Here is a 14,460-nt window from a genome sequence, read left to right on the forward strand (position 1 = left end):
GATTTCTCATGGTTTACTGAGATTAAAAAGGTACATTTTCATCAAGGGTGCTTTTGTCTTCTGAGGCACTAGTAGTCTTTCCAAGTATTCCCATTTGCAGAAATACCATGGATACAATTCTGATGTAATTACTACTTTGCTGAACATCAGCTTCACCCTGATACCATTAACTGCTAAGAGCCCATGTGCAGTCTATAGGTACAAAAGCAGCTGCACATTTTCTTCTTTATAAGTTAACAGACAGACTTGAGATCAGCTGCCTTCTAGAATCATAACCTAAGTATGTCCCAATTCTGGCTTCATCTATTCCAAGTGCACATTTGGCAACAGATACAGGATATGATCCCCCCAATAAAAAGAGACCAGAGAATATAAAGGCGTTAACTGAGGTCTGAATGTGGGATTTACAGTGCATACAGTGGGAGATACCTTCATCCATGTCTTTGGAAAACCTGTTGAGAATACGTCCAGTGGGTGTAGTGTCAAAGAATTTCATGGGGCTACGCAGAATCCGTCGGAAGAGCTCATCATGGAGCCTTGAGGATGCTCTGAGAGTTCCCTGACAATGCAGAAAACATTGCAGCATTACGAAAGACATTTGCCTTTCCATCACTGGACCTCCCCAGGCACCAAAACACTCTGCTCATTTTCTTTCTTCAACCCTAAGGGTTTTTTTTCCCTTACATTCTGTGCTTCCAAATAGTGGGAGGAAGCTATTAATTTGGGCAGAAGATTAACAGAAATCATGGTGCAGTCCCAAGAGTTGGCTTACGGAACCCTCACAATCTGATCTGACTTCCTCCGATTCAAAAGTCAATCTTGGGAGGTGACCAAAAGAATCACGGTGACAGCAATATGTGGAAGGAGGGGGAAGGGATGTGGCAAAGATAAGAAAAATAAGAGCATTGGCACATACCTTTACAAAGACAACACCACGAACAGCCTTCAGGATCAACATAACTGCCATAGACAGTGCATAGATGCCAGCATAGTAATGCATATGAGGGTTATCTTTCATACTGTTGCTTACAACAGTATCATTTCCCAAAGTCACAGTAGTGTTCTGCAGAAAATTCAAGGTTTCAGTGAACAGCTAAGATAAGGATCAAGCATGTACACATTACACATGCTAGAACTTTAGAGTCTTGTGTCCCCTCACACTATATTTGATATTTCTTTAAATGAAGTACTTTGAACACTTCAGAAAGATTCCCTTAGAGATTGCTGACTTGCAGCTTTGTAGCCCTTGGCCTTTTTCCTGCAACATATTTGAAAAAGCTACCACTATACCTACTTCACCCGATTCCTAATCCCTCATTTCACGCTTCTTTCTTGTGTTCTTCTGAACAATGTTGGATACTTTCATACCACCACTCCTTGAATACGTTGCATAGTCTTATCCAACACAGTTGTTATTTTCTGCCAGTATGCAGTAACTTCTTTACTGTCACACACCTTTTTTTTATTATTATTTATGTTTAAGGACCTCATTGCTTATTTTAATATTGCTGGCCATCTGCAATTCATTATTTTTTCTGAGATTAGTAGCTTGTTTCCCCTTCTCCTCCCCCAGAAAAATCTTGCAGTTATCTTTGAATCTTTAAAAGCAACAAGACTTGCAATCAAAGCCCCTAGAGTGGGAAAAGCCCCAAATACACAAAGAGAGTAGAAAAGCGATTTATCTTACTCCACTGCCTTGCTTGATCCAGAAACTCAGCCACCAATTGCTAAAAGCTGTACTGCCCACATTCAGCACAAACAGCGCCATGATGACAAGGAAAGCAAAAGGACCTCCAGCTGCCTGAATGTAGACGCCATAAACAGACCAGGGGACAGAGCCTTTGCCTTTCTCTTCCAACTGGACCAACTGGCCTGTGAAACAAAAGAGGAGGAAGAAAAGGGAGTGAGAAAAAGCAAGCTGTTCCGTGAAACTTCTGTAAGTTTGTGAACATGTGCAAAACTACAGTAATTTTCAGACTGCAGAGTACTTTCAGAAACACAGACATAATACATAGAACTCAATAATTCAAACTGTTATTAAAAAAAAAAATCACATTTCACCTGCAGAATTATTCACATCATGGTATGTTTGAAAAAGCTTCCTCAGCACAGACTTAAGCACTAGGCTAGTATCAGACTCTCTAATGCTTTTTAAGCACTGCTTAAAGTTCAAAATTAACAGGGAGCCACAGAATAAACGTCAGACCTTCTAATTCTTCATACATAAATGCCATGTCCTGGCTAAGACTCCGTGAGTTCCAGGCTATACGCATTGCCCTCTAGGACAAAAGGGAGAGGTGGTCCAAGAGACAGGGTATTACAGCTCCTTTGTGCTGATGTTCTGACCAGCAGCAGCCTGACTCAACTTAAACACTGACACATATTTAATGAATGTTCTTTGGCTGCTGCCCATACCCTATCATCCATGTTGAGTGACCATGACTTGAGAAAGCTTTCAAAACCAGAGGTATTTTCATAAAATACTTTGAAAGCAAGTATTTTAAGCATATTGGGTGTATAAAATAATTACACCGAGAAATCTGATTACACAGTTACCCTCTTCCTTCTTTACAACTTTCTCCTTCTTCACAGACCCTGTTTTGGTACTTTTATCCTGGGGTCTTTTCAGTGAACTGTTTGCATTCTTCTTTATATTAATCTGCAGAAAAACAATGACATTAAACACACCAAAGTACTTTGCTTTGACATTTTCATATCTGAACCCAAACTTCTTACATGCTGCTGGCTAAAGACAAAAGCTTTCAATAGTTTAGCATTCATATCACAGAGGATATTAACTTTGCTGTTATTACAGATGATTGCCAATTCTAGTGTATTAAATTCTCCTCCTCTCTTAATCTGAACTGCTACCAGTCTGTATTAGTAACATGCAAGGTTAATTTCCAGAATCAGTGACACTATGAGCATACAACAGAGAAGAATGAAAGATACAATTCCCTGTCCCTTTTAAAAATAACTCAATTTTATTAAAAGGCTTTTTTGCCCCAAACACTCTAGTGCTTCATTCAGGAAAGCTCTCATGAAACATCTGTAAGGATGAAGTCAGGTCAACTTGGTCTTTCAGAAGTCAAACGTCCAAACACTAAACTGCACTTACTGTTCTAAACCCAGCCATTTTCCCCACAAATGAAAGTTATGACGTGTTCAGAACAGTCTACATTAATTGAAAACACCTACATACCATCCTCAGCATCATCTTCCCACACTTGACGTGAGAAGAAACATCTTACATACGTCAAACCACAGAGAATCTAACTTTATCATCCATTTCTTCTTATCTCATAGGGAAGGCAAATGAATGCTCTTTCCATGAGCTAGTCTTTACAGAGAGACAGCAAAGGTCAGACAAGGATGCAGACTGGAGAAGCTCATGTTAACTACCACTACATTAATCTTAAAATGGCAGAAGTATCATCTTCATGCCTCAAGATATGCAGAGTAATGCATTATATTCTATTACTTCTTTTACTGGCATCTCCCAGGAAAAAATTTCACCAAGCACCTTCTATATCTGTGTATTTATCACAATGCCACCTTTTCAGTAATTTTATTTTTTTAAATGTCTGCAACTTATAAATAAGGAGCCTCTCATCTCTTCAGAAATAAACTACTGATGTGCTTCTTAATCTCTCCTTACTAAGAGAAAATGCACACAAGACTTAAAGAAGTAAATCATCATCAAATATAAAGCAGCAAAGTTGCTTACTCCAAAGAATAACTTCAGGAAATAAGCAGGAGAAAGGTGGAAAAAATAGATATCTGGTAATTTCAATGCATGTCCTACTGAATGGCTCTTGTTATTGTCTAGATTTACATTTTTTCCACGAACTATAATACTGGAGCACAAGTCTGAATTTACAGTCAGTTTCATAACACAATGTCAAGCAACAGTCAACTCCCCCTCGCTCCCAGCAAAGCATTTTTCATTACATTTCCAAAATGCCATCACACCTAACTTTTGACAAACTGCGTCACTTTTGCTGTGCCTCAGACACACCCATGTGAAAAAGAAGTAACAAAAGAATTTTTTCACACAAAGGTTTTTTCAGGTCTGTGCTAATTTGGAGATAAATTAAGAAGTGAGGTGTAAGATAAAAGAGACAGGCTTCCTGCTTTGAACATCACCAGCGGAGATAATACATTACTTTCATGTTCAACTCATGAGTTCATCAGCAGAGTCCTTCTACTATGAATTCCCTAAACATGAACCATGACTGCAAATACAAAGTGCTAATGAAGCACAGATTGTTCTACAGGAAATCTATTGGTCAGATCAACACATGAATGTGTGAAGCCATTTTCCCATCTTCCAACTACATCATTTGGTTCATCTCATAAGTCAACATTCAGAGCACCTCAAAATAAAGAAGTACCTCAATATGGGGTGTTTCTCCCAGCTGTAGGTTATTAAAAATAGTTGCATAGTCCCCATTTAAATTCATCAGTTCTTCATGGCTTCCTCGCTCAGTAATGCAGCCTTCTTTCATGAAGATCACTTCATCACAGTCAACAAGATACTGGAGAAAATGGCAGTAAGAACAAGCCTCTATCACTACGTGTGACCATCACACTCCCACACAATACTTTTCAGTAATTTACAGTCATCTGCATACAACACAGCTCTTCTTCTGTAACAGAATTCTAATATTCAAAGGTCCTACGTCAACTAGAGCACCGAGATTACTCTCGCCCTACACAAATAAAGTTTTTATGTTCTATCAAAGCCAATCTGTTATGGATGACACAATTCAGGATACTTAAACATTGCAAATACTGATATAACCAAGTATCAATATTTCTATGCACAGAAGATGGGGGGGGGGACGGGGGAGATGGGGGACACGACACTCAGATTACATCAATTCCAATTTACTGACACCAAATCTAAGTGTTTTCTGATGTAACGAAGCTTTGAAGCAAGTTAGTAAAAGTGGGGTTTTCTTTAGCCAAATGCTAACAGTCCCAGTCAGACACCAAGCAGCACTGGTATCAAAGAATTAGATTGTGCTCCAGGCATATTTGCAAACCTAGTTTGTAAACAATGCATTCTATAGGCAGACAGGATTGTGCTGTAACAGTTCAAGGCATAGAAATTTCTAGTATGAAGACAACTGACTAAACAACATTAAGAAAGTCAGAAAAAAAGTGAGAGATAAAATACCTGAAGCTGATGAGTGATGAAAAGGACAGTCTTTGACTTCAGGTGCTTCTTTATTGCACTGTTGAAAATGTGATTTCCAACATGAGCATCTAAGGCACTAAGGGGGTCATCAAGGATGTAAATGTCCCTGTCACTGTACAGGGCTCGAGCCAGACTGATCCTCTGACGCTGTCCTCCACTCAGGTTAGCCCCTCGTTCACCAATCTGTACAGACACACACCTGTTATTTATTTCTACAGCACCATGCAACACAGATACTCAGAGTTCAAGAGGTGACAGAGATAAAGTAGTCCATAAGATTGTTATTTATGTATACATGCACACACACCCATAATACTATATATTGGTTTAATACTATATATATTCCACTTTAGGTGTCCACTTCTTTGTGAAATGTGTTATACATTTAAACTCAGTTAGTTTGCTTGAGATGTGGCAGTATTTTGCTTATTTAACTTTTTTTTGTATTAAAAAATCCATGCTTTTTTTCCTTAGCTATTTTAAATCAAGTTTAAATAGGTCCCTGTTAAGGCATGTAAATCTACAACACAAAAACTCTCAAACATCAACATCCAAGGCAAAAATATGGCACAACTCTCAATAACCAATGGCCTGCACTGATAAATTGAGCTCAAAAAAGTACATTCAGCTTACATGCATACCAGACCGATGTTCCTCTCACTCCAGTCTAGTCTGCAAAACCAAAACTGCTTTCTCCATCTACTAATTACTTGACTATAAGCAAAATTTTTACCTCTGTCAGGTCCCCATTTGGAAGTATGGCTAGGTCAGGCCTTAGACAGCAACCATTCAACACAGTATTGTATCTAAAGAACAAAGAGATAAATAGTAAGAACACTAGTTTTCACTAGCTAGTACAGCACTATCTCACTTTCTATACTGACAGCAAACACACCAGCAGCTTAAAACAAATGATCTGCCTTGGATTCCTGGGGGGAATTGCAGATAATAATTAATCAACTACCCAGTAGGAGCTGAGGGCTTTCAGCCTGGAGAAAAGGAGGCTCAGGGGGTACCTTCTCACTCTCCAACTACCTGAAAGGAGGTTGTGGCAACATAGGTGTCAGTCTATTCTCCCAGATACAAGCAACAGGGCAAGAGGAATTAACCCAAAGTTGCCCCAGGGAAGGTTTAGATTGGGCATTAGGAAAAATTTCTTCATCAAAAGGATTGTCAAGCATTGGTACAGGCTGCCCAGGGAAGTGGTTAAGTCACCATCCCTGAAAGTATTTAAAAGACATGCGGATGTGGCACTGAGGGACACAGTTTAGTGGTAGACTTGGCAGTGCTTCGTTAATGGTTGGACTTGATGTTAAAGATCTTTTCCAACCTAAATGATTCTATGAAGTATTGTGAAGGTAAGGATGCAATTTCTTTACAGGGATAGCTAGCACAGGCTACAGGAAAGGCCTGGCAGGGGAAGAACCATGGAAGATGCTAATACACTGCAAGCAGCAGCTGTGTTTAAAGAAAGACCAGGACAGAAAAGACACTGCAGTGCTGCTCCACAGCAGCTGCTAAAAACAGGGGTCAGACAATACTCCAGCATGAGGTACAGCCTTCATTGCAAATGAGCAATGACAGACATGCTGACAACCATAGAGACCACATGCAAGAGAGACAGGTTCTTAAATGAGACTTAAAGACAGACTCTAAAAGGATACATAGGCTTTAACTGCAGTATAGTCTGCATTAAATTTTCTCACATTCGAGCCAAGAATTACTAAGCTTTCATGAAAATCAGCAAACAGTTCTGACAAACCTTTCTTCATCATATTCCTTGCCAAAAAGAATGTTGTCTCGAAGTGTAGCATTGAGAATCCAGGCCTGCTGGGCCACATATGCAAACATTCCACTTACTGCAATGCTACCCTCCAACAGGGTCATCTGAAATTAAAGATAAAACTGTGAAATTACACTATTCCATGTTTAGAATAGGCTCTCTTCTACAGACAAGTGAAACAAGAGGAGAGAGAAGAACAGAAGTAGTCAAAACAGGAATTCTCACCTGTCCTAAAATGGCCGAGATAAGTGAAGTTTTTCCACTCCCCACACTGCCACAAATTCCAACAAGTTTTCCCTAGACAGAGAAAAAATAATTTATGGTATCCATTCCTTACATACTCCACCCCTTTCAGAATTTGGACTACCTTTTGTACCTCCGAAGTGTCAGCTGGACATTAACGACAGCTAAAAAGGGACATAACAGACAAAAAAAAAAACAAGACAGTATTTTAACTCTCAAACAATAAAGGGTAAATAAGATCCCACAATGGACTAAAATCACATCAATGCTACAGGTAAAAATTAATGTATTTTAAGATCAGCTTCCCTTTGACTGAGCCTGATACAGGCCCAGAAAATGCTGCACTCAGTCAAAAGCACTAAGGCCTGCCTGAACAGAACACACCAAGATGCTTTTGAGAGTGGTAAGGGAAAATATAAAGAGGAGAAAGACCGAAAGAAAAGCAGAACTTAGGATATTTGGGTCCATTAAAGCTCCTTGCCTATGAGATACAGTTTACCAAGGAACACATGTCAAGAAAAGGCTAGAGACAAGTCACGTTGAAGCATTTCTCTGAAATAAAATGGATGGGTTGATACCCACATTAAACAATGAATTAATCAGAACTATTTTTGTTCCTTTTGTGTAAAAAATATAAAGCAGACAAAAAGGGTATATAGTCACTTGTATATAAAAAAAAGGTATGTAGCCACAGAATACATTGCTGTATTCTCTCTTTGCCTCCTCTCATTTACAAGCTTCTGACAGAAAAATATAGCCTTTACATTTTCATGTAACTGCATACTCCTTTTTCATGGCTATTTTTTAAACTATAGCATCCTCCTCAAAATTTAAAATATAGGGGTTTTAATAGCTTAAAATAGTTTAATCTCTCTATTCATATGACTACGGAACACAATTTAACCATAAATACCCTGATAAATGCATGGAACCTATTACTACAACATCCAACTGCCAAACTGCAAAACTTTTGTATTTGTAGATGTCATGTAGTATATTCAAGGCTTTTTCTTTGACATTTTACATGCTTTTACCCATCTTCGAATAAGGACTGCAACCACTTTTAAATTCTTAAAAATCTGTGTACTTCTACCATACAAACATTCTCTAGGAAAAAAAACTGTATGCTCTTCAATGAAAAGCGCTCTTAGGCTCCATTAGAACACCTAATCACCTAAAATGTTCACCCAGAACATAGCTGAAACCCTGCCAAATTATCGAATGGCTGCAGGAACACACCACCTACCAAAACCTCACTGATAAGCCTGTTGCCCTGCTGATTCTTTAAACTAAATGGCTCATGTACTGTAAAAAGAATTACAAAGAACAAACCCATCAGATCTGAAAGCTATACAACCTGCACTTGTTTTGTAGGCTGCTGGTAAAGATCTAATTTGCTAAAATGGCACAGCTGTTTACAGCAAGATCAGACCCTGCATCCTGGATACTGCAGTTGCCATGGATATTACAGGAGTGCACAAAAGTAATGTGCTCCATTTCATGCAAAAATACACAGCTCTCTATTCCAAGGGACTGCTAAAAATGAGGCCTTTTGAAAGCTCAGATTTCCTCCTTTCTTCTCTTACCTTTTCTATCTCTAAGTCAATGTTGTACAGAGTCCTCTGAAGCCGAAAGTTAGTTAGGTGGATAATTTTGTTCTCCTCTTCGGGGCTACGATGGTCATCACTGTCCACTAGAAGATGGCCCTTCTGCTCTGCCAGCACAGCTTGCTGTCCCTCATTCTGTAGCTTCATTTTCTCTTTCTTGCCCTTGGTGACTTTCTTGTCTTTTTTCACTTTGGGGGTCAACTTTGGTGAGCTCTGGACGCTGGCGTGGGAGAATTCCCAAGCCAAGGTAGCATTTTTCACCTCTATCGCGGTGTGAGGATTGGCTGGTTTTTTCTTTATCATATGAACCTCTTCCATTAGAAATAAACTCTGATAGGAGTTGTGAGAGAGGTGTAAAGATGAGACACCTGATCAAGACTGGGAGACAAGCCTATGGCACACTCACGCAGCAAAACACATCAGGCTATACAGTAGGAGGAAGCTGAAGAGCAAAAGGTAGCTCATTAGTGTAAACTAACTCCAGGCCTGCTAAGTGGCCGGGGCATTCCTGGATGTGGTGGAAACACTTTGAAGCACAGATTTTTTACAGAACTGCAATACTCTTGATGTGGTACGAGAGGAGCTTATTCTTTTAACACTGTTTGCAACTGCAGCTCTGTAACTTCCAGATTAAAGCCATGAGTAGAATACATCAGTTGGTAAGGAGAGGTCACTTTGGGGGAAAGTGACTGACTCGTCCTACACACCAACTCATTACAGAAAGAGACAGAATGATGGAGATAGAATGACTTTTCACTTCAGCCTTTACCCTTCAACTTTTCTGCTGGGAAAAAGTCATCCCACACAAATTTAGCTGACCTATCTATTGTAGGCTGCTTGACAGTAAGTAGTAAGCCATTAAGTTCATTGTATCACATTTTCCACCACATCCATCAGTATTTACAATCAACACAGATTAGGAAGATATTTTTACACAGTTTAAGAACAAGATAAAAAAAGTGTTTCCCACTTACATAATTTATGTTTTGAACTAAGAAGCCTTTTGTGAAGACTTCTCAATTCTCAGCCTTATTCTTGCAATTGTTATGCCTAAATCATACATTCGCAAAAAAGCTTATACTCATGTACAGAGCCAAGAAGTTAATTACATTCTTACTGTGATGTTAAGAGTACCCCCACCCTTTGTTATACACCCTGCAAAGATTACACTTTTTACAGTCAAACTGGGAAATATTACAATTTCCTTTCTTCTCTTCTCCTCCCCCCGAACTCCCTTCAATGCATAGGATTTTAAAAAGCCCGATTTGGCATAACTCAGATGATGAAACAAAAATGTTCAAAAGCAATGGTATTTCAAAACCTTTATGCAGATCCCAATCTCCTCACACCCATACATGTTTCATGAATGCATTAGAGGATCCACCTATCTGTCAATGCTTGTGGAATCCTGTTCGGAAATTTCTGCAATGTCTTCAAGGGAGAAGCCAAAATAAAGGCCTGTCCTTTGAATTCATATTGAAGTATACACAACATATTCACTCCACAGGGACTGAAGGATAAGACTGCTTATATACGGGTTTTAATTTTCTGCCGTAGATTCTGTTTTGTCAGATAGCAACTGCATTCTATTCAAAGAATGGAGTTTCAGTCACTTTGATCTGGCCTGGAAACATAAAACCTCAGTTTTTCATGACAACAAATAAAACTTTACTAGTTTGTGCAAAGCTCCCTACATAATACTTGGCATTTCCAAAAGGAATTTCATTAGCATAACACAAAATTTCACTGGAGACATGTTGCACTGTCTTTTCGTGCAGATGGTCTCAAAAGGGAGTTTAAGAATTATTATACTGAGAGCCATTTGGTCTTGTATTCTATCTCCTACAGGGGCTAACACAAAAATCCTAAAATCATTAAATATTTTCCTTCTCTCACTGGCATCATCTTAAATTTCTAATATTTCTTCACTAGATTTGTATCTGTTTTGCAGAATCCAATAATGTGGAGTACCAAGTGTAGAGAAAATGAACATAGCCTTCCAAGTCTCCCCTTAACTTCTATTATACACATAGAACACTCCACACTTACAGTTAAAACCGCAAGCCAAAATGACTGCTTACCTTAAATCTGTCAACAGAAACAGATGCCTCAGACAGAGACTTCACTGAGAAAGGTGTTACTTTTAGTGCAAAAGTCATTGAATTGAAGACAGTGACCACTGTGAATGCCTAAAAATGAAACAAGAAAGAGAATCACATTTGGATGCAATATACTAACAACTCTAACCTTCTAAAAGGTGAAGTGTCACAGCAGCAATCCAAACCCATGGAAAAGGACCACAGTCCAAGAATAACCATTTAAATTTCCAACATATTCTCAAATGGCAGAGAACAGCAGATCTACCCAACTCTTTCTCCTGTGCTTTGTAACAGACCAAGAGAGACATCTTCCATATTTGGGTTTGGAAGTCTTTTGAGAGCAGCAGCTAGCAAATTCTGCATTAGCATATTATTTGAGAAGACCCAAGTTCAAATCTTGTTGCAAGAAATTTGTGCTGTTTGCATCCAAGCACACTGTAAATCAGAAACATCCAGTAACCCATATGCCATGAATAGCAAACATGAGTGCTCATTTGCCTTCAGTTCCAAACCTGTTCCAGGAAGCCAGGACTGAAACAGCACTGAGAAATTTTTGTGCAAAGTATCAGACTGCATTTGCTGCTGTCACACCCATCAGCTGTTCATTTTTGTGAGAAAGGCTACAGTCTGGCCACACAAGCACAGCCACAAAGCAAAGAACATGATGAAGAGAAATGGTTTGTAGCAATATTGTAAAGAACATTTTCAACACTGCAGCAAGTTACCTGAGCTGCTGTAAGATCGTAGCCAAGGATCATGTGGACAGAAAAAGTCACCACACTGGCAATGACTACAACTATAGGAGCCACACCCACAGTGATGCTCTGGAAGTAGCCCGCACGCTCCAAGATTTTACGTTCTTCCTCACGAATTTCTAGAAATATATATTTACATTTGAAGTACGATTTGGGGGGTACATACACAACAGACTCTACCATAGCACTATAAACACTGAGTAAGAGGCCTAAATCTATGCTTTAGCACTTACATATCACATTATATACCATCTCATCTAAAGCCCACAGTTACAAAGGAGCAAACTATAACAGTCTGTAAATCTCCATGAGGATAGATACCTCATTTTAAATTTAAAAATGAAGCAGCCAGCACATTAATGAAATTATTAAAAAACCAAACTAAAATTGAAAAATTAAGATTAGTGCCAAGCAGCAATCATATTTATGCTAGAAAGTGAAACTTTAGAAGCACGTCTGTTTGTCCAAACCATCATACATAAAAAATAGGAAGCCTCAAGGATGAAAGTGTTGTTATTACATTGTATATACATCAACATCTATGGTACTAAGCAAGGAGACACCAGGCTATTAAGCAATGGGGTGCCTGCCCAAAAAGAAATATTTACAGATTGTATGAACTCACTTTGAACATTCTGAGAAAACGGTTTGACCCAGGCATACATTTTAATGAACTTAATGTAATTAAGGACTTCATTCATCTTCTGCACACGCTCATCTGTTGTTGATACACATTTTCGTCTGAAATAAGCTGTGAGGCGTGAAACAAACATCTGAAACAAAAAGCAACACCATGCAACATTAATGGCAACTCAGAAAGAGCAAGTATGCTCAACTCATCCTAATTACCAGAGAAGGCCAATTCTGAATGTGAAAAAGGGATTCAGGGATGGGGCAAAGGAACTGTTGCTCTAACATAGAAGTCAGGCTGGAAATACTATTCATATTCTCCCACCCCATCTGCACTGAGCACTGGATTCATGATAACAAGTTTAAACAAAAACAAAATTTGTGAAAATAAAGAGTGTGTGCTTTTACCAACATTGAATACTACCAGATATGTTAAAGTTTCTGAAGCACAAAGACTATAAAAACATTAACCTAAAGACACACCATGTTGACCCTCACAGCAAATGAACAGTAGAACCTAATTTACCCAACCTTTTAATCTGGTCCCTTAAGGCAAAAGAGCAAGCCGGACTTTGCCAGTCAGATCAACTTCTACCATATGCCAATGCTATGAAGGTGGTAAAACACTTTTAGCATTTTTACTAAACCAATCTAAAAATAAGCAGCCATTCACATGTTTCTAAGGTTTTGCTACTCTTACATTCCTGGTCTGAAATTCAAAGCCAACAAACTAATTTTGGAAGTTTTCAGCTCCCTGCCCTTCTTCATACCCCTGTAATCTCTTTGAGTCCCCATCAATACAGAAGGACTGCTGAAAAGAACTGGGAAAGACGACCAAACTCTGCTCTTCATTCCCCTCTTATAAAATATTATTCCCATTATTTTAATTCTCACTGCTGGCCAGATAAAATGGACCAAAGTAGACCTCACAACATTCAGCCTCCACACTTTATAAAACTGTATAATGTTAATAATTAATACATTGATACATCTTGAGCAGCCTTACACAACATCTTAGAGGCAAGAAGATTTTGGCTTGAACTAGACTATTCCAGTGCTCATCAGAAGTAGAGGCAGGATTAATCCAGAACGTACTCCTCTAGATACAGTGCTTTTCAATGCCATTTGTTGAAGAGCGATGAGCTCACGCAACACTAAGCTCCTGTACACAAGCTGGAGGCCTTGTGTCTTTCCAACCTTTACCACAAGCACCTCAGCATTTTGCAATTTGGTCTAGCTGTGCATCTATACATCTCAGTCAGATCTATGAGGTTTCCTATCTCCATTTTTTAATTAATTTTGGGCTTCCTGTTCCCAAATTTCTGCTTCACGTATCATCTTTAGAAACACCTTCAATAATACCTTTGTTGACATGCAGCACCATAAATGGGCTAAATCTAGTACATTTCAACACCTCCTATTCAGAACTATAGATATGTCTGACCTAATAAAAACGAAGTAAGTCTTAATTCTTTACAACTCACCATTGCTGGGTAGAAAAGGATGAAGACAGCAGAGCCCAAGAAGCCTGTTGGACCCAGAATAATCACATTATAAACCATTCCTAAGATGGCCACAATAGGGCCCCCAGCCAACAAACTGCCAACTGCTGCAGCTTCAAACATCCTTTGACCATCATTGGAACACACATTTATGAGCTGAAAAATACACATAACAGACCATTTAGATTTAAGGCACAGCTCATTCTCAAAAGAATGTATCACATATCCCTTTTCACACTGCAGTTTCCAAAATGACACTACAGCTTACCTCTCCAAGAGACTTCTCCTTGATGTTCTTCAGCTTAAGAATTTTCTTAAATGCCATTGTCAAGACAGCTCCACGCAGCCTAACCCCCGTGCGGTAATTCAAAGCCCAGGTTAGTGCAAGGGACCAAGATCGCACCACTTCCGTCATAAAGATGCCAAAAACTAAGAACAAGCTGTACTGCAGGTTGGACTCATTCTCTTGGGTATACTCCAGAAGATGTTTCACAACGAACGCCTACAGGAAGAAATGCAAGCTTGCATGAACACCCCATCATCCCAGATGACCATGCAACAACTTTATGTTAAGTTAGAAATAAGTAGGCTACTTTGCTTTTAAAAGAGCCGTTTGAAATAGAAGGCTTCTTCTTTCT

At 39.0% G+C, this 14,460-nt stretch overlaps 2 protein-coding genes across 7 annotated transcripts in view; one reads left to right on the plus strand and one right to left on the minus strand.

Moving 5' to 3' along the window:
- Window positions 1-14,460, minus strand: part of ABCC5 (ATP binding cassette subfamily C member 5) — a 68,610-nt gene that overhangs the window by 33,761 nt on the left and 20,389 nt on the right. For 5 of the 6 annotated variants that reach the window (XM_057426999.1, XM_057426995.1, XM_057426994.1 and 2 more), the window contains 15 exons: window positions 14,091-14,324; window positions 13,805-13,978; window positions 12,316-12,463; window positions 11,661-11,809; window positions 10,918-11,025; window positions 8,816-9,166; window positions 7,212-7,283; window positions 6,966-7,090; window positions 5,937-6,009; window positions 5,183-5,386; window positions 4,395-4,538; window positions 2,557-2,659; window positions 1,688-1,872; window positions 917-1,063; window positions 430-559 (listed from right to left, as the gene is read on the minus strand). In XM_057426999.1, coding sequence (XP_057282982.1) covers window positions 430-559; window positions 917-1,063; window positions 1,688-1,872; window positions 2,557-2,659; window positions 4,395-4,538; window positions 5,183-5,386; window positions 5,937-6,009; window positions 6,966-7,090; window positions 7,212-7,283; window positions 8,816-9,166; window positions 10,918-11,025; window positions 11,661-11,809; window positions 12,316-12,463; window positions 13,805-13,978; window positions 14,091-14,324 — 2,347 coding nt within the window. Of the gene's footprint in view, window positions 1-429; window positions 560-916; window positions 1,064-1,687; window positions 1,873-2,548; window positions 2,660-4,394; window positions 4,539-5,182; window positions 5,387-5,936; window positions 6,010-6,965; window positions 7,091-7,211; window positions 7,284-8,815; window positions 9,167-10,917; window positions 11,026-11,660; window positions 11,810-12,315; window positions 12,464-13,804; window positions 13,979-14,090; window positions 14,325-14,460 lie in introns of those variants that run through there. The other variant, XM_057426998.1, reaches the window with a different exon arrangement.
- AP2M1 (adaptor related protein complex 2 subunit mu 1) overlaps window positions 1-14,460 on the plus strand; it is a 160,299-nt gene that overhangs the window by 16,227 nt on the left and 129,612 nt on the right. The window lies entirely within an intron of this gene.

Source organism: Pezoporus wallicus, unplaced genomic scaffold (genome assembly GCF_028554395.1).
Source record: "Pezoporus wallicus isolate ANWC-B61680 ecotype Strahan unplaced genomic scaffold, APGP_CSIRO_Pwel_v1 scaffold_7107, whole genome shotgun sequence".
NCBI classification, from domain to species: domain Eukaryota; kingdom Metazoa; phylum Chordata; class Aves; order Psittaciformes; family Psittacidae; genus Pezoporus; species Pezoporus wallicus.